The sequence below is a fragment of the Odocoileus virginianus genome, chromosome 16 (genome assembly GCF_023699985.2).
Source record: "Odocoileus virginianus isolate 20LAN1187 ecotype Illinois chromosome 16, Ovbor_1.2, whole genome shotgun sequence".
NCBI lineage: Eukaryota > Metazoa > Chordata > Mammalia > Artiodactyla > Cervidae > Odocoileus > Odocoileus virginianus.
Window position 1 is genome coordinate 58901907 of NC_069689.1, and position 27842 is coordinate 58929748.

Genomic DNA, 27842 nt, shown 5'->3' on the forward strand with positions numbered 1-27842 from the left:
ACTCTCTGGCCTTAGTGTCTATGAGGTCCTGAACTGATTCTTGGGGTCCCAGTCCTCTCCCTGGATATTCCTGCTATTGGCCTTCAGGTTCATCCTCGTTTCTCAGTCTCTGCCTGCAGAGCCCAAGGATCACTTAGCTCTTCTACTCATATCCTTGGGGGAAAGAATTGTCCGTGAAGCCAAGGCTGCTCAGAGAATACACTTTGCCCAGTTGGCCCAGACCTCCATCCTCACTCCAGAGACAGCCCGCCAGGCTTCTCCTGCCACCTGCCCCCACGCACTCTGAGTGCTGTCTTGTGGGCCATGGGGAAAGGCTAAGGGCGGTGAGGAGGATAGGAGAGGACTGGCCCCCCCCCAAAAAATAAAATAATATTTTTTCCTTCTGGATTAAATTTATCAATACAGTTTTTAATCACAGGGCTTCCCAGGTGGCGCTAGTGGTAAAGGGTCTGCCTAACAGTGCAGGACACGTAAGAGATGGGGTTTGTTCCCTGGGAAGATCCCCTGGAGAAGGAAATGGCACCCCAGTGCAGTATTCTTGCCTGGGAAATCGCATGGACAGAGGAGTCTGGCGGGCTACAGTTCATGGGGTCGCAAACAGTTGGACACAACTGAGCACCTGAGCACATTCACACAAGCAGTGTGACATAATGCATTGCACATTTTGGCAAATAATTATTGAACCAAAGAAAAAAGTAAAATGGAAATGCATTTCTTAATAAAGTGGATGGGACTTTTTTTAAAAGTTAATTTGTGCATCCATGGCTGAAGATGACATATTCTAGAATGCAACAGAAATTAGTGTCCATTGTCTTTCTGTTTTTCACTCTGTAGTTGTAAGTACCAAGCGAACTTGTTCACCTACAGAAGCAGATGGAAAATGACGCTGTTTGCTACAGCAGTGCCACTCAGTTCTCTGAACTCTCCCTGAAGTGTATGCCAAAAATTACATAGTAATATATCATGGAAAATCACTTTAGACCATGTATGAGATGACACTTGATTAGCTCTTCCTTCAATTTTGTTGAAAGCAAAGAATTGGAAACCATTCAGTTTGCAAAAAATTTTCTTATCCATTCAATAAATGTCATTCACTCTTTCGACACTAATACCAATACTTCAAATTGTCCTTTCATTTAGCCCACTGGGGTTTTTTTAATTCCAAAGCAATGAAATCTCACAGTGGAATGTAATATTCAGGATGAATGAGAGTTATAGCTCTACGTTTCTAATAAAAGGATGAAGGGCTATTGTGAAAAGATAACTTGCAGGAAGCCTTGACTACTGGCTCATTGCCAGGCTGAGCAGCTCTGGGAAAGATTAAATATTATGTTGGACATCTGGAAAATGGTACTCTTAAAACTATCCATGCCCATGTCCCCCTTGGAAAGTCTTAGTGTACAAATGCTGTAGTCTGCAGATCAAGAGTTTAACTGCTACCCTTTGGTGCTCAGTAGCTTGATTGCATCCAACTCTTAGAAACTCCATGGACTGTAGCCCACCAAGCTGCTCTGTCCATGGGATTCTCCAGGCAAGATTACTGGAGTGAGTTGCCATTTCCTTCTCCAGGGATCTTCCTGACCCAGGGATCAAGCCCACATCTCCTGTGCCTCCTGCATTGGCAGGCAGATTCTGTACTACTGAGCCACCTGGGAAACACAACTGCAACCCTTTAGAGAAGCCCAAATGTGAAAGAAAAAAAAAATAGAGGAGGGAGAGAAGTTTAACAAGAGCGAAAAAGCTTATTTCAGGCTGGAACAGTGTAGTAGTTGTCTATTGCTGCATGATAATTTTTTGCCAAAATTTAGTAGCTTCAAACAGTAAACAAATGTTCATTTCTTGCATGGTTCCTGAGGGCCAGGAATCTGAAAGCAGATTCAGATTCAGATTCAGATTCATCTGCAAGATTCTAGCTGAGGGTCTCTCATGAGACCTGGTGACCTCTCTGTCATTCCTCCCACAGCAGTTCCCAACCTTTTTGGCACCAGGGGTGGTTTCATGGAAGACAGTTTTCCCATGAACTGGGAGTGGGGGATGGTTTCAGGATGATTCAAGGGCATAGTATTTATTGTGCACTTTATTTCTTTTATTACTACATCAGCTCCACCTCAGATCGTCAGGCGTTAGATCCTGGAATGCAGCGCACTTTATGCCTGTACAGTGCTTCCTACTCTTCTTTGCTCACCTGCCTGCCAACCTGGCTCACTTCTGCCTTCATGCTATGATAAAAAAAAAATCGACAGTAACAAATGATGACAGGGATATGGAGAAATCAGAGCCTTCATACAATGCTGGTAGGGATGTAAAATAATACAGCCACTTTGGAAAACCGTCTGGTATTCCTCCAAAAGTTAAACAGGGAGTTACTATTTGACCCAGAAATCCCACTCCTTGGCATCTACCCAAGGGTGATGAAACATATGTGCACACAAAAACTTGTACATGTTTTAGTAGCATTATTTAGTATGGCCAAAAGGTGGAATCAACCCAAATGAAATGGGAAGTGGTGTGAATCAATGGATGACTAGATAAACAAAACAAAATATGATATATCCATCCAGTAGGATATTATTCAGCTCTAATAAGAAAGGAAGTGTTGACATATACAACAACCTGGATGAACCTTGAAAACTACACTAAGAAAGAGGCTCGTCACCAAAGACCATGTACCATACAATACAATTCCATCTATATGAAGTGTCCAAATAGGAGAACCTGTACAGATAGGAAATAAATTTGTGGTTGCTTAGGGCTAGTGGAAATGAGGGGGTGTGAGTCATGATAGCTAATGAGTGCAGAGTTTCTAATATTTATTTATTTATTTTGCTATGCCAAGTCTTAGTTGTAGCACACGAGATCACTGATCTTCACTGTAGTGTGTAAACCCTTAGTTCCAGCATGTGGGAATCTAGTTTCCTGACCAGGGATCAAACCTGGGCCTGCTGCATTGGGAGCTCAGAGTCTTAGCCACTGGACCACCAGGGATGTCCCCAGAGTTTCTTTTTGAGTTGATTAAAATGGTCTAAAATTGACTGTGGAGATCATCGCTCGTTTTTGTGACTATGCTAAAAAGCACTGAAGTATAGCCTTTAGGCAGGTGGGTTGTTTAGTCACTAAGTCATGTCCAACCCTTGTGACCCCATGGATGTAGCCTGCCAGGCTCCTCTGTTCATGTAAACTATGTATCAATTAAAGCAAGGGGCTTCCCTGGTGATCAGATGGTGAAGAATCTGCCTGCAATGCAGGAGACTCAGGTTCATTCCCCTGGAGGAAGATCCCCTGGAGAAGGAAATGGCGACCCACTCCAGTATTTTTGCCTTGAGAATCCCATGGACAGAGGAGCCTGATGGGCTATAGTCTGTGGGGTTACAAAGAGTTGGACACGACTGAGCAACAAACACTAAAGTATTACCAAAAAGTAATGTAATGGCAATTCTGTGCCAAGAAGCAAGCAGGGACTTTATAGTCCAACAGACTCTGTTAACAAGGCCTTCCAAGAAGCAGGCACCAAATTAGAAGTTAGATACACACTGTCTTATTAGGGGACTATAATCTAGAGGACTGGAAAAATATAAAAAAACATAGGGGATTATGTTTTATTAGGGGACTATAATTATAAACTATAATCTCACACTGTTTTATTGTGTGAGATTATAAAGGGGAAAAAAATAGGAAAGGCTGGGGTCAGATATGGATAGAAGGAAGGAAGGTTTGGAGAACTGTCCTAGCCTACCACACACTCTAGGAGAGGTCTGGCATGGCTGTCAAGAAGTCCTGCAGCCAAGATTTGCCACCAGAATAGTTTGTGTCAATCAGAAATGGATCTGCCTTGGTGTCCCTGCCTTTGTCATCGGATGGGAGTTGCCAACAGGAAGTGTGTTCCCCATGCAAATGTGACAGTGACTTTCAGAGTATAGCTGAAACCCCTGGTTATGGCCCCTACAATTGGATGTCTGTGAGGCTCAGTTTCATGGCCACTACACACACTCAGATTCAAATCCCAGTTCAACAACTTACTAGCCATGTGACCTTCCTTGCACAAGATACCCTCTGGGAGTCAATTGTTTCCCAGTCTGTAAAATGGGGATAATAGTAGTAGCTACCGCACAAAAAAATGTATGTAAAATTTCTTAGCACAAGGACTTCCCTGGTGGTCCAGTGGTTCAGACTTTGCACTTCCACTGCAGGGAGCACAGGTTCGATCCCTAGACTGTGAGCTAAGATCTCACATGCCCTGTGGCTAAAAAAAATTAATTAACTGCCTAGCACAGGAGAAAATACACAGTAAGTGCTCAACATGCAGTAGCTACTACTGATACTGTATTTGCTGTTGTTATTATTATTTATTTCTAGATTTTATGCACTTCCATTAAAATAGTAGGCCTCATAGTCTATATATAGTGAGTACTCTGTTTATTTTACTTAGTATCGTATTATAAGTCTTTCCCCAAGGTATCCTTTGCTCTCCCTAACATTTTAAAGGCTACATTATATTTTACAGGGTATGCATATTCTAGTTTTTTTATGATTCTCCTAATTATTAGGGCTTTACAGTTTTTATTTTTTGGCTATTATAAAAAAATTTGTGGTGGACATTTTTATATAGAAATAATGTTTTCTGCTATATTTGAGATTTTTTTCTTTAGGATCCTAGAAAAGGTCTATTAGGTTAGAAAGTGTGAACTGTTTTTTATCTTTGGCTGTGCAGCATGTGGGATCTTAATTCCTCCACCAAGGATCAAACCTGCACCACCTGCACTAGAAGCATAGAATCTTAACCACTGGACCACCAGGGAAGTCCCTGAGTGGTGTGAACATCTCTAAGGCTCTTGATCCATGTTGCCACATTCACTCTCCAGAAAGGTGGAACGTGTACATTCTAACCAACAACATGTAAGAGTATTCACTTCATGGATCCTTCCCTAGTCTTGGGGTTTGAAAGGCAAAACATCGTCTCCATGTTTATTCTCTATTATTCATACATGAGTTTATGTGCTCAGTCATGTCTGACGCTTTGCAGCCCGCCAGGCTCCTCTGTCCATGGGAATTTTCCAGGCAAGAATACAGGAGTGGGTTGCCATTTCCTCCTCCAGGGGATATTCCCGACCCAGGGATCAAACTCAAGTCTTCTACATCTGCTGTGTCTCCTGCATTGCAGGTGGATTGTTTACCCACTGAATCATTGGGGAAGCCCCTGTTACTCATAAGGATGAACTATTTTCCAAATGGTTTTGCATAGGTAACAGTATATGCAAAGGAAATTATTTTGTGAATATTCCTTACTACTGAGATTTTTCTTTTCAATTAATTTACATAATTTATTTAATAATAATTGCCTGAAACACTTCCTATTATTTTGCCTTTTGGGATTTTTTAGGTTTTTAAATGTATAGAGATCATTTGTTAATCAAATCAACTAATGGTTTGTTTGTTTTTTTCATAATTTCTCCTGTCTCTTTTTTTTTTCCTCCTGTCTCTTTTAAGCTTTAGAAGCCCATAGTCCTGTAGAAAGCAAACCTTTCTTTACAGATTGTTTAAAGTGAAACTGCAACTGAGCTGCTCAGTTAGTTGTTTTTTTTTAAATATTTAATTATTTATTTATTTTGGCTATGCTGTTTCTTCATTGCTGTGCAGGCTTTCTCTAGTTGCAGCAAGTAGGGGCTACTCTCTAGTTGTGATGCATGGGCTTCTCACTGCGTGGCGTCTCGATCATGGGCTCTAGCACACGGGCTTCAGTAGTTGCGGTCACGGGCTTCTCACTGCGTGGCGTCTGGGATCATGGGCCCTAGCGCACGCGGGCTTCAGTAGTTGCGGTCACGGGCTTCTCACTGCTTGGTGTCTGGGATCATGGGCTCTAGCGCACGCGGTCTTCAGTAGTTGCAGTCACGGGCTTCTCACTGTGTGGCGTCTCGGATCATGGGCTCTAGCGCACGCGGGCTTCAGTAGTTGTGGTCACGGGCTTCTCACTGCGTGGCGTCTGGGATCATGGGCTCTAGTGCATGCAGGCTTCAGTAGTTGTGGTCACGGGCTCACACATGGGCTCGCATGTTGCTGTGCAGCATACGGGATCTTCCAGGATCAGGTATTGAACCCGTGTGTCCTGCATTGGCATTCTACCACTGAGCCACCCAGGGAAGCCCCCAATTTATATTTTTGTTCATAATTTCTCCTGTCTCTTTTAAGCTTTGTTGTCGTTGTATAGTTGCTCAGTTGTGTCTGACTCTTTGCAACTCTGTGGACTGTAGTGTGCCAGGCTTCCCTGTCCTTCATTATTCCCTAGAGTTTGCTCAAACTCATGTCCATTGAGTCAGTGATGCCATCCAACCATCTCATTCTCTGTCGCCGCCTTCTCCTCCTGCCCTCAATCTTTCCCAGCATCAGGGTCTTTTCCAATGAGTCAGCTCTTGGCATCAGGTGGCCAAAGTATTGGAGCTTCAGGAAGTCCATCCTCCTGCAGAAAGCAAACCTTTCCTAACAGATTGTTTAAAGTGAAACTACGACTGAGATGCTCAGATGAGATTTTTTTTTTTTTAATGCGAATGAGTTGAGCCCAATGAAATAACCATCTGCTGCAACGACCTTCTCAGAAATGGGGTTTTGTGTTCTAGGACCCAGGAGATCCACTAAGGACTGTCCAGGAAGAGTCCTCCTTGTACAGAGGAGCTGCCTGGAGCTGCGATGGAGGAGGGAGCTGGGGAGGCACCAGGGCTGGGCAGGTCTGCTGCTTCTAAGGATTTCCGCTTCTATCACATGGATCTGTATGACTCTGAAGACAGACTGCAGATCTTCCCAGAAGAGAGTACTCGGATGAGAAGAGAAGGTGTCCAAGCTGAAATGACCCATGAGCCCATGAGAGGGGGCGTGAAAGGGAAGGCTCAGAGAGACCTTGGAGAGGAAGTGGATGAACTTGTCCATCTCTATGGACTTGAAGATGATCACGAATTAGGGGATGAGTTTATTGAGGAAAACACACCCAGAATAGAGGTTTCAGAATATCCTTCTTATATGATGATGGGGAGTGAGCAGAGAGACTGGAGACTTACTGGTGAGGCGGCTCAGGGTGAGGACCTGGGCTTCATGGGCTGGGGCTCAGTAGGCCAGTGCCAGGACTTGCGGGAAGCCTATAGGTACAGCCACGGCCGTGCCAGCGAGGAGTATGAGTGCTACGTCATCCCAGAGGAGGAGGACGAGGAAGAAGCAGCTGACGTCTTCTGTGTCACTTGCAAAACTCCAATAAGAGCATCAGAGAAGGATCAGGATGAACACAAGCAGCATGAGGTGACCCCGCTCAGTAAAGCCCTGGAGAGCGCCAAGGTAAGCAGGTCTGCTTAGGTCTTCTTTCTGTTGAGATTGTATTTGTATCTCAAGTATGAAGGCAGGGGATGAATCTAAAATGCCTTCTACGAAAGAGAAAAAGAAAATATAGTGTTAATGCCTTCTTGGGATCCTCTATTTGACAGGATGAAATTCACAAAAATATGTACAAGTTGGAAAAGCAAATTATTGAGATGGAAAACTTTGCAAGTCACTTAGAAGAGGTTTTCATCACGGTGGAGGTAAGAGCATGCTCAGTGACTCCATCAGATACATGCAGCTGTGAGTGGTTGAGTCAGCAGCTGTGTCTGGTATGAATTAGGGAACCTGTTTCTTGGAATGTATGGTGTTGTTGCAGCTCCTGTTCCCTCAGCCCTCTGTCTGCCTTCCTGTAGCGCAGGGGCATAAACCTGTGGAACCAATTACCTGGCAGCATTCCTTACTGAACTGTTAGCTCTCATGGGCTGGGTCTTCAGTATCTTCATGTCTCCACCCTCACTATAAGTTAGGACTCTTTCATGGGCCAGCCAAACAGACATTGCAAGACACCCATCGTTTCACTGATGTCTTCTTTTCCTTAGATGGTACCTGTTTCTCACATAGCCAATAAATTTCTGTGCCTGTCACCAAACGTGTCACAGTTCCCTGGGTGTGCCTGGTGGTGTATCATCTACTGCTTGACACCAGCACACAACCTAGCCATCCGGATGAGGTAGCCCGGAAGGGGACCAGAGGACTTCCTATGTCCCCTCCCTTCATGTGGGTGCTCGACCTCTGTTAATGCAGCCTCAGATTGCATCAATGGGAGCATCTTGTGTGAATGAACTAAGCCCTGGGTTCCTTTCCCATGAAGCTAGACTTCCCTCCCCACCCCCAGTCTTAAAAGGGAGGGGAGCTGTTGCACTAATTTCCTATGGAAGACACAGGGAAGGGACCAGCCCTTCCACATCTAAGCATTGGGTGGGGGTGACAGGAGGGTAAGTGTACAGCAGCCAGGAAAAAGCACCTACACTCCGTGCCACCCACTGCTCTCAGTTAACAGTGTCTCCACCCTCTGTGAGGACTCTGACCTCTTCCTTTACACTCAGCACTGGTGGCGGTCACCTACCGCTTCTCCCTCTCTTCCAGCATTCCGAGCAAGTCTTACATACACAGTCAATACTCAGTAAATACTCCCTGAATGATTGATAAGACTAAATACTCCCTGAACTGCAGAGCTGTCCTGGGTTTCCAGTCTAAGGGGGACCAGGAGTTGATAAAATTTAAATAATATTTCCCATTCATTGCACTCTAGGATTAAATACTGGCACAGCCCTCTCACTGTCTTCCTGCTTTTTCTGATCTATTAGGCAGCACCACCTGGGTTATTCCCCTCCCCCTGCATCTTTTTCTTGGTTGTTATGAGGGTCTGTGTGATCCTGATGTTTGTATAATTCAACCATCAAGGAGTGGAGGTGAGTGTCATGAGATGTTGAGAGCTCAAGAGGGAAAGCAAGTTAGGTACGACTCTTCCAGGGCAGACGTCTTCATGTTAAGGTCCAGAGTTCCAGTGGCAGACTCATTACAGTAATGATAATCATGATAATCTTCTGGGTCGGTTGTCATGGTGATGGGCAGTGGCTACACCAGAGGTGGGTGGGGTATGGGGAAGAGGATTGTAAAATGCCACCAGCAAAGAAAGCAATACTGCTTGTTAAGATTATCCCTGGGATTCTAGCTGGAGACTCCTGGTCCTAATTCCACCTTTGTCCACCTCAGCATCCTGACAAGAGACAATAAGATTAACAGGGAGGGACCAAAACATCTCTGAGTAGATACATTTTCATGCCCCAAATGACTCTATAGTCAACATACATGCACTGAAATGACAGCTGAGATCAACTATATCTTACAGGAGAATTTTGGAAGACAAGAACAAAACTTTGAGTCTCATTACAACGAGATCTTGGAAACACTTTCTCAAAAATATGAAGAAAAAATACAAGCTCTAGGGGAGAAAAAGAAAGAGAAGCTGGAAGCCTTGTATGGACAGCTGGTCAACTGTGGAGAAAATCTTGACACCTGCAAAGAGCTGATGGAAACAATAGAGGAGATGTGTCACGAAGAGAAGGTTGATTTCATAAAGGTCAGTAATGAAGTGAAATGAAATAATGAACTGGAATGACAGTCATGGCCCGAGTAGGTTAGATTGTCCCCTCTCTGCCTGGAGGGGTTGGAACCAACTTTCATGGTCAGCATCCATCTGATTCCACTGAATGTGTAACCATGACAACACATCCCCCATCTCACTGCACAGCTTCACTGTGGGTAGCCAAGCAGGCTCGTACACAGCTGACCCTCCCCTCCACAACTGCTCAGCTAAACACCAGAGTCTGTCTTCCTCTGTCCTGGTTACCCAGAGATAGGTGCTCTCACCGTGGAGTGGGGCAAAAACAGGACTCTGGGACTTTTCTGTCCATCTCAGATGATCTCTCAGAGGTCGGGGGAGAAAGATGTCCAGGCTAGAAAGGTACCTCCTGTTTCTCAGTTACAAGTGCCGCTGTTAGACATCTTAGTTCATAAGTTCAGACATGCAAAAAAAAGTCCTTAAAATCCTCCTCAATCTGACTCCAAGTCCCCATGCAGCCAGACTGGGAATTTCAATCTCAGCCAGAGCTGGGGTCTCCTTTCTTTAGGGTCCCACAGGAATGTGGGGCAGACGTGGGATCCAGGATGTGAGGGAGGGGCCCCTAGCCTCCAGAGCTTCCTAGTTGCCAAATATGCCCTTTCCATTGGCCATGCCCATAGTGGTCCTCCAAGCCCCACAGCCCCTCCCTCCTGCCATGCCTGGGGTGAGGGCGGGGTGTGTGATGGAACCTGAACAGCAGGTTGGCAGCCACCGTCAGAGCCCTCAACGCTCAGACCTTTTGAACCAATTTGTCCACAGTATCACTATAGCTCACAGACATAATCTAGAATGTGGAGAAAGTGAGATATATGAGTATGTCTTCTCTGTTATTTATAGTAGTGAGAAATTAGAAACAGCCAAAATGTATAACAATAAAGTAAATGATGGAGTTCCCATTCAATGAACCATGATGCAGTCTTTCAAATTGATGATCCCCAAGACCATTTGTCACCTGCAAACATGCTCACGTCATGTTAATGGGAAGAAACTGCAGACGTCATAAGAGTCATTTTTGTTTAGGGTGTGAAAGTGGCTGATTTTTCTCTTCTACTAACTTCCAAGTTTTAAGATACATTTATATTATTATATAGTTTGAAAAAGAAATTTATTTCCAAAATCAGTTTAATATTTTTTTCTCTTTCTCCTCCTTTTTAGGATGCTGTGGCTATGGCTGACAGGTAATACTTTTGTTCTGACATGTATTTTCTTTTTCTGTCCCTTTTACCTCTAGATACCTGACTAGGTATCAGTTCCCCTTGGTTATATGCTCCCAGGTTCAGCTTTTGTGTCTGCCCCAAGAGTAAATAGCACTGGCTTTGGAGTGACAGTGTGGGACCACAGGGACCCTCTGGTACTAAATCTTAGAATCTCAGAGCTGGAAGGGAGCATATGGTGAGACTCAGCCTTCAAGCCGGGGTGGGGTTTCCCCGAACCCCTCCTTTCACCAGGAGTAACAGAGATCCAGAGAGTGGGACTTCCCTGGTGTTCCAGTGACTAAGACTCCACACTTCCACTGCAGGGGACGTGGGTCGAGCCCTGTTTGGGGAACTATGATCCCACATGCCACGTGGTCAAAAAGCAAAAAAGTCAGAGTGTCCCCAGCGTCCCCCAGCTAAGCCAGGACCCAGACTGTGTGCTGCAGAAAGCATGCACATTATGGAGTCAGACAGGAATTTAAATCCTGATACCCCCATGACCTTGGGCAAGTCCAACCAGTCTAGGACTCACCTTCCTTACTGAAAAACAGGGATAACTTTGTGGGAATAAAATCAGACAATGTCTGTAAAGCAACACAAACAGTGAAGTTTAATAATGTCAGGGTTAAGATCAGAAGCTTTGGCAAAAGATAGACATGGTTTCAAATTCTGCCTCTGCTCCTTACAAACCCTGTGACAGCTGGGAGCAGGTGCAGAAGACCCAGAGCCCCAGTTCATGCTCATCGACTTTAGGGTACTTGACCATGTGGAGAGGTTGTGTGTCTCTGGGTCCTGGGGTGGTGTGGAGGTGGGAGCTCCCAGGTCAGCATCTAAGGATCTTCCAGAAGGTGTGGATCTGGGGCTTTTTGGCCCACATCCGCCAGACCCCCACCCTCTGACATGACCCTACCCCTTCTCTCCTCAAAGGTGTAAACCAGCCACACCTATCCCCTCCAGTGACTTCATAGGTCAGTCACTGAAGCATAGGCCAGAAGGCCGCCCGCAGCATTTTAAAATAAGGAAATAAGAGTTCAGCTAGGGACTTCCCTGGCAGGTCCAATGGTTAAGACTCCACATTTCCAATGCAGAGGGTACAGGTTCATTCGATTCCTGGTTGGGGAACTAAGATCCCACATGCCACCTGGTGCAGCCAAAAATAAAATGATTATTTTAAAAAATAGTTCAGTAAAGAGGCCCTCATTGCTGCTCACTAGTGACCCTGGGGAAGAGTATCCCTCCATTCTTGTTAGTGTGTCTTTTTATACCGATAGACTCGGAAAATTCCTGCAAACAAAAACAGATGTGGAGATCTCAGCGCAGCCTGACTTTGAAGACCAGACCTTGGATTTCTCTGATGTGGAGGAGCTGATGGGCTCCATTAACACCATCCCAGGTGTGTGTCTCACCTAGGTGCATACTTGACACCAATTTCCCTGAGCTTTGAGTTAAAAACTTTGATGGCTAAAAAAAAAATCGTAAAGATCTAGAAACAGGCATTTTCCCCCACCAGCTGCATGAGCTTCCTGTTTATGTCTTTATGGCTTGTAAGGGTGAAAACAGAGGTTGGCCTTCCCAGGGTAAATACCCCCCCTCCCTCTCCTGGGGGCCAGCATCCGGCCCCCATCAGCCTATCTTACTCCAAACAAGTGTCCCAAAGTTTATTTCCTTGAATGTTGTATTTATGTCCCTCTCAAGTGGTTGTTTTTAGCATAGGATTAAGAGATGGATTTTGGAATCCTATGGAGCTGGCGAGAATCCCAGCCCTGCTACTTCCTACCTATGTGACCCTAGACAACTTACCTAACCTCTCTGAGCCTTGGTTTCCTTGGTAAAATGGACATAACAATGACTCATGAGGACATGGTGAGAAATAAATAAGTAATGGATGTATAGCATGTCACATGGTGCCAGGTAGCTCTTAAAAATCTTATTGTGAGGACTCATTTTTTAAGACTGATACTAGAATTTAATATCATCTTTCCTTTCTCATCCAGCAACACCCAGGAACGTTATGAAAAATGTTTTATTTTATCATTTTAGGTTTTCCTTCTTCAAAAGACTTTTTTACAATCTTTTAAAAAATTAATTTTTGGCTGCGCTGGGTCTTCATTGCTGCGTGCAGGCTTTCTGTAGTGGCAGCAAGCAGGGGCTATTCTCTGGTTGCAGTGCACAGGCTTCTTGTTGCAGTGGCTTCTTTTGTGGAGCACAGATTCATGGGCTCTAGAGCATGGGCTTAGTAGTTGTGGCACATGGGCCTAGGTGCCCTACAGCGTGTGGAATCTTCCTGGACCATGGATCAAACCCATGTCCCCTAAACTGACAAGCAGATTCACAACCATTGAACCACCAGGGAAGTCCTAGGTTTTTCCTTTACACAAGTGTTTTTTTTTTTTTAATAAAAATGAAATCATCCTGTTTTATAATCTGCTTTTTTTTTCCCTAGCAAAACATTTGTGATGAATATTATTTTGTACTGATAAATTTTTCGATGACATCATTTAATGGCTCTATACCTTAATCTGTGTACTTAATTCTCACTGATAAATTTTTCTGCGACATCATTTTAATGGCTGTATACCTTAATCCTCAACTGTTGGTGCCAAGATGCTTCTAGGTTTTCCATCCTTATAAACCATACTACAATGAACATCCTTAATTGGAGTCTTGGAGGCCATTCTTAGACTCCCCAGGTTGAAGAGAGATTTCGCTGAGCTGTGAAGTCCTTTAGATTGTCTCAGGACGGTATTGCCCAAATAATCAGACCCAGTCATTTGGAAGGGAAGGCACTATTGCCTAAGTCAGTGCTTGAGACACATAGTGGTGGTTTCTCCCCACCCTCCTGTGTCCGGGTCCCAGGCAGATCATCAGCCCCCAGCCTGTATCCAGGGCCATCCCTCTTCTTACTGCCTCCCCAGAGGGGACTCTTCTTTGCAGGGTATAACAGGGCATCTGCTGTGCATCCTGAGCTACATCACGTAGGGATACAGGGTCTTTCTCTTCTCACTTTTGTCATGTTAGGGGCTTTCCACCCCCTAACCAGCAAGGAAAAGCTGAGTACATTCCATGAAGTCCTACCTGGTCTGAACAATTTCAGAATTTGAAAATAAGGATGTTCTTGAAAGCCCCGGATGGAAGGAGATGCTGCCATGGGTGACGAATTACGGAAGACAAACAAGGAATGTTTCTTGGATGTGTGTGGGGGTGGGGTAGGAAGAATTATTAACCCACAGAGAAGAAAAGTATTAACTCAGTAGATGGGCTCGAAAGAAGTTGGTTCTGGGGACTTCCCTTGTGAGCCCCTGGTTAAGAATCCGCCTTCCAGGGCTTCTCTGGTTGCTCAGCGGTCAAGAATCCGCCTGCCAATGCAGGAAGCACAGGTTCGATCCTTGGGTCAAGAAGATCCCACATGCCACAGAGCAACTAAGCCCATGCCCCACAACTACTGAGCCTGTGCTCCAGAGCCCAGAAGACATAACTACGGAGCCCACGTGCTGCAACTGCTGAAGCCAGTGTGCCCTAGAGCCTGTGCGCCACAATAAGAGAAGCCACCGCAATGAGAATAGCCCAAGCACTTGCCACAGCTAGGGAAAAGCCTGTGCCGCAACAAAGACCCAACACAGCCATAAATAAATAAGTAAATAATTTTAAAAACCCACCTCCAATGCAGAGGACGCAAGTTTGATTCTGAACTACTGAGCCCATGTGCTCTGGAGCCTCCATGCCACAACTAGAGAAGCCCCCGTGCCAAAATGAAGACAGCGCAGTCCAAAAAAAAAAGTTGGTTCTGAAAAAGCACAGTGTTTCCAAACCTAATCATCTATCATCGTAATGAAATCATAATGAAGGAGCCAGTTGTGGCAGGCTCTTTCCCTCCTCTGTTCACTGTAGGACTGAGGGCAGTAGTGCTGTGATCCTGGCCATCCTGCCTCTTTGGATGGTGTGGTGGAGTCCAAGGACCCATCCCTCCCTCGGGCAGGACTTGCAAACACCCCAGCCTGAGACGCAAACAACCCCGCCTCCCCCAGCTCATGTGGGTTGGTCAGAGCAAGATGCACACAACCGGTTCTTACTGAGGCTCCTGGTTGGGGGGTCTGGCCTCCCCCCCGGCCACCTGGGCTGCCTGTCCCATCTCTGAAGCCTATGGCACGCTTTGAGGGATGGATTGTCCTGTAAAAGCAGCCGTTCCCATCTGGTGCCTCTAACTGACGGCTCCTCACTTGTCTTTGTTTTCCTCCCTTTTGCTCTTCTAGCTCCTTCTGCTCCAGTGATAAACCCACAGGCCCCTAACTCAGCCACGGGTTCCTCAGTCCGAGTGTGTTGGAGCTTGTACTCCGATGACACCGTGGAGAGCTATCGGCTGTCCTACCGGCCAGTGCAGGATGGCTCGCCTGGGAAGGAGCAAACAGGTGCGGTCTGCCAGGAGCAGAAACAAGCTCCAGCATGGGCCCTGGGGAGGTAGCGATGGGGTGAATCTGCACACCTAGCTCCTTGCAGGATGTCGTGCAGGCAGGTGAGCATGGCAGGAAGGGCTGGGAAGGCAAGTTGGGGCCTGGCTGGGGAGAATCATAGGGCTCAGATACGTGGAGTGTATCCACAGCCATCAGATCAGGGTTGTCCTGGGGATGATGGGTCTCTAGCTGCACCATGTGCAGGACGCATGGGGACACCCCTCCTCGAGGAAGCCCAGTGGGACTGGCTGGGTTCTAGCAGGTCCTGGCATGCGAGGGTGGCTGGGCTTTCCTTGAGGTCCCCTGTGTTGGGAGAACCTGAGGGGGAGGTTAGTCTGCAGACCCCCAGGGGGCTGAGGAGGGCTCTGCAGCCTGGAAGGGCTGCTGCTAATCTGACCCACATTCCTAGGTGGAAAGGCCCTGGCCTCCACTGCATGCAGCCCTCAGCCCATCCTTTTCCCAGGGCAGTGGAGCTGGCTGGCACAGGGTTAGGGCTGAGGGAGATGTCCCCTCTTTGTAGACAAGCCAGTCTCCTGTTGAGAAGGGGGCCAGACAGCCGAGGAGCTCCAGCTGAGCATCTGAAGGATCAGGGCCTGGCCGGGACTGTTCTGTGTGCATGGGGTCAGAGCAAGACTGTGGGAAAGGGATTCAGAGCTCTCCATCTTATGGCTGACCTAGAGAGAGATGAGCGGACACGTGGGGACACCGTAAGTTATGGCAGAACTGGAATGAGAATTGAGTCCACAGGCACCCTGCCTGGAGCTCTTCACCTTGTACTAGTCCATGCAGATAAAAGGTTTCTGAATGCCAAAGATGAGGATGATTTGTCTGCCCAGGGGTTAGGAAGGAATGGGAGTCCTTGAGAAAGATAACTTTAATCCATGATGAGGGAGAGAATAAGGACTAAAGAGGGCATGGGAGGGGAGATTGAGGACCAGAAAGTCAGATCTGATTCATAGCAGTTTTTGCTACAAACCAGCCCTGTTGGCACCCTCTGCAGAAAATGCCATTGTTAGGGGGCTTTGTCCTGGTGATTGATAAAGATCTTTTTTTTTTTTTAATGTCTTGATCACATTTTTAAAATTTTTTAAAGTCTTTATTGAGTTTGTTACAATATTATTTCTGTTTCATGTTTTGATTTTTTGGCCTTAAGGCATGTGGGATCGAACCTGCACCCCCTGCATTGGAAGGTGAAGTCTTAACCACCAGACTACTGGGGACATCCTAGTAAAGATCTTTTCAATGAGCACTTTGTTACAAAGGAACTGATATCAGAGAGTGGATTAATGACCTGTCACTGCCTTAAGAGTCTGGGCATGTTTAGAGGTGTATCAGTTAGCTTTTTCTGTGTAACAACACCCCCCGACACACACGTATACCCAACATATAAGCTAAAAATGACAAACTTTATGTTCATTCATTTGTTTCGAGGGGCAGGATAGTAGTAGGGAATTAAGAGGTACAAACTACTATGTATAAAATAAATAAACTACAAGGCAATATTGTACAGCACAGGGAATATATACAATATTTTATGATAACTTTAAATGGAATATATAGAAATATTGAATCACTGTGTTGTACACCTGAAACTAATATTGTAAATCAATGATACTTCAACTTTTTAAATTACATTTACTATTTATTATAATTCTATGAATTGGATAGTTTTATTATAAACTATATCCAATCCTATGAATTAGATAGAATTTATTATAATTCTATGAACTAGATAGTTCTAGTCTGGACCAGCTTGGGTGGGTCTGGACAGGCTAGGATGGCCTTGCTGTTATGTCTAGGGCATCCACTGCAATGCTGGGGGCCTCTGTTCACATCATGATCACATTCTTCAGGAGGCTGGTCCAGGTCATTCCATGGAAGTGGAAGCATTCCTGGCAGGAAGAGGACAAGGAGCCCATGCCCCAGCACTGCCCAAACCTCTCTTGCACCATGTTTGAAGTGGTCCCGTTGCCCAAAGAAAGTCACGTGGTTAAGTCCAGCTGCAATGGATAATGGGAAAGACCAGTCCTCTCAATGGAAGGGTCAGCAGTCTCATTGCAGAGGGGCATGCATACACAGCCGATGGGGATTGGTAGCCAGTTCTGTATCTACCTCAGGGAAAATAGATTATAGTGCAATGAACTTGGAGCCAGTTGACCTATTTGGGGTTGAATTCCATTTATTTATTTATGTTTGTGCTAGGTCTTTTTGCTGTGCACAGGCTTTCTCTAGTTGCAGCGAGTGGGGGCTGCCCTCTAGTTGTGGTATGCAGACTTCTCATTGTGGTGGCTTCTCTTGTTGTGGCTCAGGGCTCTAGAGCACAGGCTCAGTAGTTGTGGCACATGAGCCGAGTTGCCCCGCAGCACATGAAATCCTCCCAGACCAGGGATCAAACTGGTGTCCCCTGCATTTGCAGATAGATTCCTAACCACTGGACTACCAGGGAAGTTCTAGGCTTTAAATCCTATCATTTTTTCCCCCAGAGTTTACAATGACTGTCAAAGAAACATACTGCTCAGTGACAAACCTGTTGCCAAACACGCAGTATGAATTTTGGGTCACAGCTCAGAACAGGGCCGGCCTCAGCCCCACCAGTGAGCGTGCGGTGTACATGACAGGTAAGGGGCCACTTGTAGGACCTTCACTGAAGGGGACCCGGAAGTCTCGGCTTTCTTGATGGGGGCAGGGCTTTGATGTCACTTGGAAGGACAGGAATAGCTTGGCACTTCTTTCCTTTTATTTAGTACACCAAATCTGTATGTCTGATATGGCAGGGACATTTTTTCACAGTTGGTCTCAAAAGAAGATAAAGCACTGCCCTTGGACCCAGTTTCACAGACACACATGCAGCCATCCTCCACTCCAGAAATATCTGCAAGTGATTCCCTGGTGCTCCTTTGGGCTGTTAGAATGCTGCACATTGGATGGCTTATAAACAACAGAGATTTATTTCTGTGGTTCTGGAGACTGGGCAGTCCAAGATCAAGGTGCCAGCAGGTTCAGTGTCTAGGGAGGACACTTCCTGGTTCAGAGTGGCCTTTTTTTGCGGTGTCCTCCTATGATGGAACTGGGCAAGAGCGTTCATTGGGTTTCCTTGTATAATAAACCCCTTCAACCCTCAGGACCGAGGCACTTCTGGGAGACTCCAGGTATCATCACATTGGAGAGTAGGTTCCAACATAGGAATTTGGAGGAGGACATGATTGTCTAGGCTGAAATACCGGGTTTGCCTTTTATTGCACTGAACCTCTTGTAGGAAGAGAGGGCTTGTGATATGTGCTGTGTTCTGGAGCACGAGGCTGGATGTGAACAGAAGGGTTATTCCTCTCTCCATTTCCCCTGCATTTAGCGCCTTGTCCCCCCATTATAAAAAGCAAAGAGATAAGGAGCTGCGAGGAGGCTGCGCTCATCTCCTGGGAGTCTGGAAACCTGAACCCTGTGGACTCATACACGGTGGAGCTGAGCCAGGCAGAGACGCCGGGGGCCTCGGGTGTAACTGAGTGAGTCACAAGGGGCGTTGGCTAGGCACGAGAGGCCTCAACACAGTGACAACGCTTAGGAAAAGTGTGGCATCTGGAGAGAAGGTTAAACACAGGAACCTTGATTTTAGATTGCTTAGTTTCATGAGAAGTAACTGAAACGTTGTGATTGAAGGTAAATGATAGATGAGTGAAGAAGTGAATAAGTGGTAAACCTCAGGTTTGCTTTCTTAGCCCAACCAGGGTTTCCCATTATTCATTCAACAAGTATTGAGTGTACAGATGGTGCCTGGGCGCTGGTGACCCAGAGAGACAAATTCCCCACCCTGACAGAGCTGACAGTCTAAGTTGGGGGAAATAGACAAAAACCAAGAAAATAAATGCTTAAGACAGACAGTAACATGAAGGGAAAAGAAATGCAATGAAATAGGGAATGCAGTGGAGGTGGAGGCTTACTTTGGAGCGAGTAGACATTTGAACTGAGACCAGATAGATGGGAAGGGAGGAGGCCTGAGAAGAGTGGATGCAGGCAAAGCCTGGCTTCTGGGCAGGAGTGAGCTTCCTGCACTGGAGGAGCCAAGAAACCCACCTGGCTGAAACTTGAGGAGGAGAAAGAACCAAGAGAAGCAGAAATGAAAGAGAATTGAATTCAACGTACAAAAAAACATGTCCCTGGTGGCCAGCTATCTGGAGGCTCATGTTCCCCTCTGGTTGGCAGAGATCTGGAGGATTTCACAGCCAGAAGAGGGCTGGACTCAGGAACCACAAGGGCCTGCAGATCGTACAAGTCTACAGCTGTGTACAGTGGAGGAATTATGGCTAGGCCTCTGGATTATGACGAGGCAGTCCAGAAGCTTATGAAAGGCAGCAAAGTCCAGGGGCTGCCCTACTGTGCACCAACTCAACTTTAGAGAAATGGAGGAGGAGGGGTTGGTGTCAACTGTCAGGGAGACAGATTCTTCTACACTAAATTCAGGGCTTGGGACCTAGCCATCTGTCCCCCCCGACCCCCAGCCTATTTGTCCCAGGTAGAATTCATGTGTCCACAACCACATCAGGGCTTGCTAACCTGGGTTATTTACTTCCAGGGATCCTCAGGAGCAGGGAAGGGAGTTCAGTGGTCTGAACCCCCCCACCAAATGGTTTGGATTTCCTTTGCAACTTGTACTGATACTTTAAACCCTTTACACTGGGGGTCATCAGAAGGCTGGTCAGGGACAGAGTTGACCTGGGCAGTGCTTACTCTCCTAGTATAGATCGAATCATGGCATCCCTGAAGAAGACAAAATTCCTTCACTGGCTCTGGCCCCTTTTTGCCTGTCCAGCTTATCCCCACCAGCTCACCCTCCCTCACCCACATGGGTCATATTTATTAATAGTTCCTTCTACTTTCAATACTTCTTCCTGTCACAGGGCCTTTGCACATGCTTCTTCTAGGAAAAAGTCTCCTCTATTCTCTTTCTTATCCATTTACCTCCCAGTCATTCTTCAGAGTTCGTCTCAAAAGCACCTGTCAGCTAGTGTACCTTCCTTAATACACCTTCAACTTGTCATATTACCATCTTACATTTCTTCCAGTTTTGGCTTGAGAAATGCTTTTCTTCTAGACTGGAAACTATGAGGGCAGCAGCTACATTTAGTTTCCCTGAGGGCCCCTCTATATCAGCTCTAGTCAGATCATTTGTTCATAAACACAGACTGAGAGCCTGCTGTGAGCCCAGCGCTGTGCTCAGCTTGTGGTACTTGGCCCCTGCCCTCAGAGAGGCTGTGGCCCTGCCAGATAGGCTGAAACACACTGGATTCAACTGCATGCGCGCCCCACTGATGCAGCATTAGACACAGACTGAGTGCAGTGCTGGGTGCCTGGGACACGGGGTGGGGAGCTTGGAGGGGCAAGAGCCACAGACAGAAAGGATACAAGAAAATGAGGAAAGGGGACCCGATTGGGAGGGAGCACTGAGGAGAACCTCACTCCTGCCTGTGCTGCCGCTGGGGGTCAGCGGGGAGTGGCTGGTGCTTGGGTCTGTCTGCCCCAGCCCCTGGGTGATGTCAGCATGCCTCCTCACCCAGGTCCGTTGTGGGCATTCCGACCTGCGAGTGCCTGGTGCAGCTGCAGCCCCGACAGAACTACACCATCAATGTGAGAGCCCTCAACGTGGGCGGCCCCAGCGCAAGGAGTGAGCCCGCTACCGTCCACACCACAGGTCTGTGCCCCCACCACACACTCACTGGACCCAGAGTTACCCCTTCGTGGCAGACCCAGTACTGCTGTGACTTCATTGGAAAAATCGACAAATGTTTACTAATACGAACACATGGCGAATCAGGCTAGGAAGGGACTCAGGGGCAATCAAAGCCCTGGGGGCCCATTTTACAGAAGGGGACCACTTTATTTTTTCTGGCCGCACCACCCATCATGTGGGCACTTGGTTCCCCATCCAGACAGGGAACCCGCATGCCCTGCATTGGAAGCCAGGGACTGCCAGGGAAATCCCCATTCTGTAACATTTTTTTTTTTTATGTGCTTTGTTTTAACCATAATTCAGAGATGGTTGTATGATTTCCTCCCTTCTCTCTGCTGCCCTCATTGAAAGTTGGATTTTGCTAACCTTTGTCAAACTGATCACTAATAATTCCCTCAATTCCTATTCCCCTTGGCAAGCAGGTTAGAAATTCCTGCTCACCTGCAGGTATTTACAGCCTCCCAGTGAAGAGCGCAGCCACTGGAATCAGCTGGGCTTGGGGTTTGGGTGTTTTGTTGTTGTTGTTATTTTTATTCCTTATGTTTATTTTTATTTTGTTTTTTGAAGTGTTTATTTATTTGACTGCACTGGGTCTCAGTTGTGACACATGGGGTCTATTTCCCTGACCAGGCATGAAACCAAGGCCTCCTGCATTGGGAACATGGAGTCTTAGCCACCAGGGACATCTCTGGGGTTCCAGTTTGAGTTCTGTCATCACCTGATGATAGGACCACCCTGCCCCTCTGCTTCCTCTTCTACAAAATGGAAATACTAACACCTGGATACTTGTAAGGTGTGAGTAAGATAAGACTCAACAAACCGCTTAGCTCAGTACTAGACACCCAGTAATGCCCGACCCATGTAAACTGCCATCATGATTAGCAGGAGGGGCATCACCAGGCAAGGTCCAGGCTCACCAATGTCGGACAGGGAGTTAATGCCGGCTGCGCGTGGTAAGGCCCCGGCCTGTGTGGAGTGCAACGTGGAGAAAGCAGTGGAGTGATTGGCTCGGGGGTTCTCTGTGTACCTCCTCCCCTCGCAGGCAGCTACTTCCCCCTGAACGAGCACACCTGCCATCCCTGGCTTACTGTATCCAAAGATGGGCTCACAGTTGTGCGAAGCGAGAGCAGAGGCCCCACCAGGGAGCCAGTCCCCAGCGACACCCAGTTTACCAGGTACTGTATCAGCCCCTCACCCGAACAGTTCATGAACCTCCCTCATATGTGCTGTTATCTGGGTACAGGTGGATTATGACTGATGCAGCCTTGAAAGGGGCTTCAGGCTCTGACTCCCAGAAATGAGGGAAGGTGGGAGGCTGGGGAGGGGTAGTAGGAGTCTGACTAATGTCAGAAGGGGAGAAGTGGCCTCTGAGTGGGGTCCTGGGCTCCCAGAGCAGTGGGAGAACAAGGATCCAGCCCCTCAGTGCGGAGCCCAGAGCTCTCTCTCCCACTGGGCGATACTTTCTAACAAAACTCCTGGTGAAAAACCAAAGCTGGTAGAAGGAATGATGATCTTGCAGGTGCAAGACCTGAGGGAGGGGTGTCCATCAAAGATGTGCCCTGTTGGTCTGGATTGATGCTAATTTCAGAACTTAGTACTTAAGGTCAAAATGATGTATTAATACCTTGCATGCAGTGCTAAATTGCTTCAGTCATGTCCAATCAGTCTCCTCTGTCCATGGTTCTTTACCACTGGTGCCACCTGGGAAGCCCCCATTTATACCTTACTTCTTTCCAAATACTTAAAGAAGACTTAAAATAGGGGCCAAGGAACTTCCCTGGCTATTACCCCAATACAAAATTTTAAAAAAAATTTTTTTTTAAAGCAGGTGAACTGTGGTAAGGTTACTTTCCTTTAGGAAAGGTCAGGGGTCTCTCAGGGATATTACCTAACTAATGTTCTTATTGACTGGTTTAAAATTCCACTTAGGGGTAGGTAAAGCTGTAACTAAGCTGCCCCTGATGGGTGACCCGTTTGGGCCTGTGGCCTTGCTCATTTGTTTTTAATATTTATTTATTTAGTGCACTGAGCTGTAGCTGCAGCACGTGGACTCTTAGTTCCAGGGCAGGAATCGAACCTGGGCCCCCTGCGTGGTGAGCACAGTCTTAACCACTGGACCACAAGGAAAGTCCTCAGTCTCTTTCTTTTTTAAGGAACAAGTGAACTAAACCTTTCTGTTACTGTAAAAGCCCTGTTGCTGAAAAAGCACACAGAGTGGGCATGTCTCCTCCTCACCTGTGACCAGCAGTGCACTAACCTTCTGCTCTTCAGCATCAGGCAGCTGAGCTTTGAGAGCAAAGGTTGTGCCACCTTGCAAATGGAGTGTTTGAACACCTGCCTCCACCCTTCCTGACCACTCACTGACTGACCCCAGCAGTTGGTGTCACTCACCTGCACAGCCAGGCGTGGGTCACCCCAAATGACACATACTTCTACTTTCTAAAACCAGGTGTGCTGCAGTCATGGGAAACCTGATTCCAGTCCGAGGGCGCCATTACTGGGAGGTGGAGGTGGACGAGTGTTTGGACTACACGGTGGGTGTGGCCTTTGAAGATGTCCCCAGACAGGAGGACCTGGGGGCAAACCGCCTCTCGTGGTGCATGAGGCACACATTTTCGTCATCAGGGTAAGGCGAAATCTGGGTACCCGAGATCAAAACGTGCTTTGCTAAGAATAGAGGGAGAGGTTTTCACTGTAATAACTAAGGGCCATGCTATGTTTTCTAAAATACACCAAGATGTTTCAGGACTCATTTCCTGCCCCTTTCCCTAGTCTAGCTAGAAAGAGAAAGCAGCTCTGGGTACTTTTGATAAAATAGCTAAAATTTATGGAGCGCTTATTCTGTGTTAAGCATTGCTCAACAACCTTACACATACTGTCTCATTTACTTCTCACAGTTGTGTTATCCCATTTACTTATTTTGGCTGCTGGGTCTTCGTTGCCTCTCGGGCTCTTCTCTAGTTGCGCAGAGCAGGGGCTACTCTCCAGTTGCAGTGTGTGGGCTTCCCATTGTGTTGGCTCCTCTTGTTGTGGAGCACAGGCTCTAGAGCTTGTGGGCTCAGTAGTTGTGGTTCCCGGGCTCTAGACCGCAGGCTTAATAGTCGTAGCACTCGGGTTTAGTTACTCTATGGCATGTGGGACTTTTCCAGACCAGAGAGGGAAACTGCGTTTCCTGCATTGGCAGGTGGATTTTTTACACAGAGCCACTGCCAACATGGATTCAGGGCTTGGATTCAAACCCAGGTAATCTGGCTCCAAAGACAGCATTCTTTACCACTAAGTCTTACGTTTATGTTTTACGTTTAAGTTTTACGTTTATGTTCAACTTCAGTGTTACTAAATGAAGTTTGACTTGAAGCCCCAAATGCAACTTTTTTGGTAGATGTGGGCAGAAGCTTAATGGTTATGATTAATTCTGGTTTGCTTCTGCTGCTAAAAGCATTCTGTCCTCTAATGGAGGAAAATCCACAAAGCCCAGGCCAATAGACACTTCAGACTTAGAAGGCCATGAGTGCAACCTCCCTCCATCTCAAAAATTGCAAAAAATTTTATCACCCCTTTCCAGCATCATTTGTACTATGGGACCTCTGACCCTCAGCTTGCTGAAACCTATTAATGTTTCATGCAGTGAAGCCTCGATCATGGTTAGTTAAATGTTGCCATGCCCAAGCAAAGGTGAGAAGAGCAACCTTCCTCCTGTAAGATATTAGGTCTAAAATGCACTCTGCTAGACCTCAGACCCAGTTTGGAGAATGCAAGAAACACTGTGCACTGAGCCACACACTGTTTTTGAATATTCTGCCTGAAGTAAGACTAAAAATCAGTCTCCTCTCTTAGCTAAGAACAAGGGGCATAAAGGAAGCATGGGCATCTGTGTGGAGTGGGAGGGGTAAGGCTAAAAGGGTGGAAACGCAAGACAGAGTAGGACAGGAAGGGCAAAAGCTGAGCGCTTGAGCAGGTTTGTAGTCCCACCTCGGAAAGATGTCGGGGTGTGTGTGTGTGTGTTCACAATGAAGGACTTGCACTTACTGACTCACAGTCTTAGACTCTATAGGAGGTGGGAGGGAAGTAGAGGGTGACTGCTGTTGAGAAAAAATAAGGTGAACTGGGATGGAAACGGGCTGGTTTGCTCCAGCGTGTTCTTAAGTGTTCACCCCAACTGTGTGGACCCACATGCTGGCCCACAGAGCTCTTGACATGTCCATAGTGGGGCAGCGTCAGGCAATTCCCTTGGCTTTGGCTTCAGCCATTTCCAAAGCACACAGGAGAGACAGCCTCACTCCGTGGTGAAACCCTCCCCCAGCAGGAGAGGGTGCCAGTGCATACAGTTCTGAGTGGTGACGGCCCCCAGGTACCCCACTTGGTTTGAAAGTTTAAGAACGGGATGCCTCACAGTAACGTGCAGATTATACGTAAAGGCCTCGTTTACTGCATGAAAGATCATGAAACTCCTTGTTTCAAATGTCATTTATTTCAGGGGATTTACACATCTGAACCTTGAAATCCACATTTTAAACATATGATTTCTATACAAATTTTGATGCAGTATGAGTTTATGATACTGTGTGTTAAGTTTTCTAGGTTAAGTGGCTGCTCAAAAAGAGTTTGGAAATGTAAGTTTCTTAGGACAAAGAGATGTATAGTTTTAGAAATGGCCTGTTACTTTGATAGTCATTTAATGAAGGAAAACAATAATCATAGGAGTATTTGAAAATTGAAATGTTCTGTAAACAGCCCATCCACAGAGTTTCTGAAGCTTTGCTATCTCAACATTTAATCTTCAGGCATAAGTATGAATTTCTACACAACAAGATGACTCCAGACATAAGAATAACGGTTCCCCCAAAGAAGATTGGTATTCTGTTAGACTATGAAAATGCAAAGTTGTCATTTTTCAATGTGGACATTTCTCAGCATCTGTATACATTCAGCTGTCAGCTTCACCAGTTTGTGCATCCTTGTTTTTCCCTGGAAAAGCCTGGCTGCCTGAAGATACACAACGGTATCTCGATGCCAGAGCATGTCACTTTCTATTAGTCCACTCCGCTTGTCTCTCTTTGGTACCTACCCCTCTCCCAGCCACTCACACCTCAGCTGCCTGAACTTGGCGTTCAAGCACCGTGCACGTCACTTATGGCTCATGTTATCTGGCAGACTGGCGTGCTGGCGTTCATTTCACCTGATTGGATTCTGGGCACTGCCATCTGTGTGAGGCCAGGTTCCTCAGTCCTAGTCCTGGCTCTAAAATGAAGGCTCAAACTAAACTCAAAGGTCTTTAAGGTTGTCAAACTGCATTGGTCTATTTGTGTATATGAAAAGTATCTGAGTCCCCAAGGCCTGCGGAGCTTGGAGGAGGAGGGAAGATTCATGTTAGTGGCTCTGGCTGCCCCAGCACCTGTGACATCTCATTTGTTGGCCAAGAACTGGCTTGAGAAGAGGCCATCCGCAAAGAGAACCAGGGAAGCCGTATGCTCTTCTCAGCAGCGTTCTCGTTTTCCCAGTGGTCAGTGGCAGTCTGAGTGGTGAAGTTTCTCCCATCAAGTACTTTCTAAAAACCTGTTCCTCTCCTTCATGGTATTTATGTTCTCTAATTTTGAAGTGACTTTTGTAATGCCTGACTCCACAAAGGCAAGACAGTGTCTGTCTTGTTCAGCACTCAGTCCCTGAGAGCTGACACGTGCACAGAATATCTGTTGAATAAAAGAGCTTCTTTTTCATCCACCCACCGCTCTTCAGCCTATCACTGCTCTACACGTGAGGGACGGCAGGGCTCGTTCAAGCTGTGGCAAAAGACCTACAACCAGGAGATGGGAGGGGAGGCAGTGTGACAGAAAAGGGGCGCTTGGGGCTTGGTGGCCAGGTTGGTGACGATGCAGTATCACGTGCTTCCTGGTGTCACACTACTAAACGTGTTGCTTTCACTGCATGTTGGGGACATGGTGTGGGGCCGGGGGGGCCCTTGTAGGTCTGGTCAACATAGACACTAGTAGTTGCAACTGATTCTAGGAACTGACCTATAAGGTAAAGAGAACCATATCTGAAATTGGAAGGCCCAAGTTTGATTGCTATTATAGCCACTTTACTTTAGACCCTAGAAAAGTCACACTATCTCCCTGAGTTTGTCTCCCTTTGAACAAAGAGAAAAATAACATTTATGTGTGCATGCACGCCAAGTCACTTCACTCATGTCTGACTCTGTGCGACCCCATGGGCTGTAGCCTGCCAGGCTCCTCTGTCCATGGGATTTTCCAGGCAAGAACACGGGAGTGGGTTGCCATTTCCTTCTCCAGGGGATCTTCTCCACCAGGGATCAAACCCGCATGTCTCCCTCATTGGCAGGCGGGTTCTCTACCACTAGCACCACCTGGGGAGCCCCTTGTCTTAAAGGAGAGGAGATTTAATGATAAACATGAGAATGCAGAACCATGTATGACAGAGAGCGATGCACAACAGTCTTTAAGGAGAAAACATCTGTCCGCCAAGTGCAGAGCTGAGCGCTGTGGGGAGAGGTAGTCTTCAGCCGCTGGCTTAGGGGCCTCCTGCCTCACTGTTCTCTTGTGTTCTGTGAGCTCCATGCCCAGCCCTCTAGGCTGCATTTATGGTTTGGTTGTTGAGTTCAAGTTTCTAGGTGCCAGTTCTCAGAGACAATTTATTATTATGTCCTGTGGGTGCTTCTTTAAACATATATGCCCGGATCCCATCACTTAGGGTTTTGTGTTAACTGAAAAATCTTTCATGCTTCCCAGTACATGCTGAGTCTGACACAAGGAACCCCTCTTATCTCCTATCTCAAAACCCTGCCTATTCATATAAATAAGAACTCAGATTCTTAAACTCACAACTCAACCTGACAATCTTAAAGCTCCTTACACACACACACACACACACACACACACACACACACACACCTGCCCTACCCTGAAATAAGGAAGTAGCACAGAAATGGCTCAAGTTGCAATTAAAATATATGTGTGTGTGTGTGTGTGTGTATTCAA

General features: G+C 46.6%; 1 protein-coding gene across 4 annotated transcripts in view; it reads left to right on the forward strand.

Annotated features, from left to right (window-relative positions):
* FSD2 (fibronectin type III and SPRY domain containing 2) overlaps window positions 1–26568 on the forward strand; it is a 42095-nt gene extending 15527 nt beyond the window's left edge. For 3 of the 4 annotated variants that reach the window (XM_070478284.1, XM_020906958.2, XM_070478285.1), the window contains 12 exons: window positions 6609–7314; window positions 7461–7556; window positions 9209–9439; window positions 10637–10659; window positions 11949–12070; window positions 14928–15083; window positions 17609–17743; window positions 18475–18625; window positions 20675–20808; window positions 21890–22022; window positions 23297–23473; window positions 25632–26568. In XM_070478284.1, the coding sequence (XP_070334385.1) occupies window positions 6679–7314; window positions 7461–7556; window positions 9209–9439; window positions 10637–10659; window positions 11949–12070; window positions 14928–15083; window positions 17609–17743; window positions 18475–18625; window positions 20675–20808; window positions 21890–22022; window positions 23297–23473; window positions 25632–25884 (2247 nt within the window). In that variant the 5' untranslated portion in view covers window positions 6609–6678 and the 3' untranslated portion in view covers window positions 25885–26568. The remainder of the gene's footprint in view (window positions 1–6608; window positions 7315–7460; window positions 7557–9208; window positions 9440–10636; window positions 10660–11948; window positions 12071–14927; window positions 15084–17608; window positions 17744–18474; window positions 18626–20674; window positions 20809–21889; window positions 22023–23296; window positions 23474–25631) is intronic. The other variant, XM_070478286.1, reaches the window with a different exon arrangement.
* Window positions 26569–27842: the final 1274 nt, after the last annotated feature.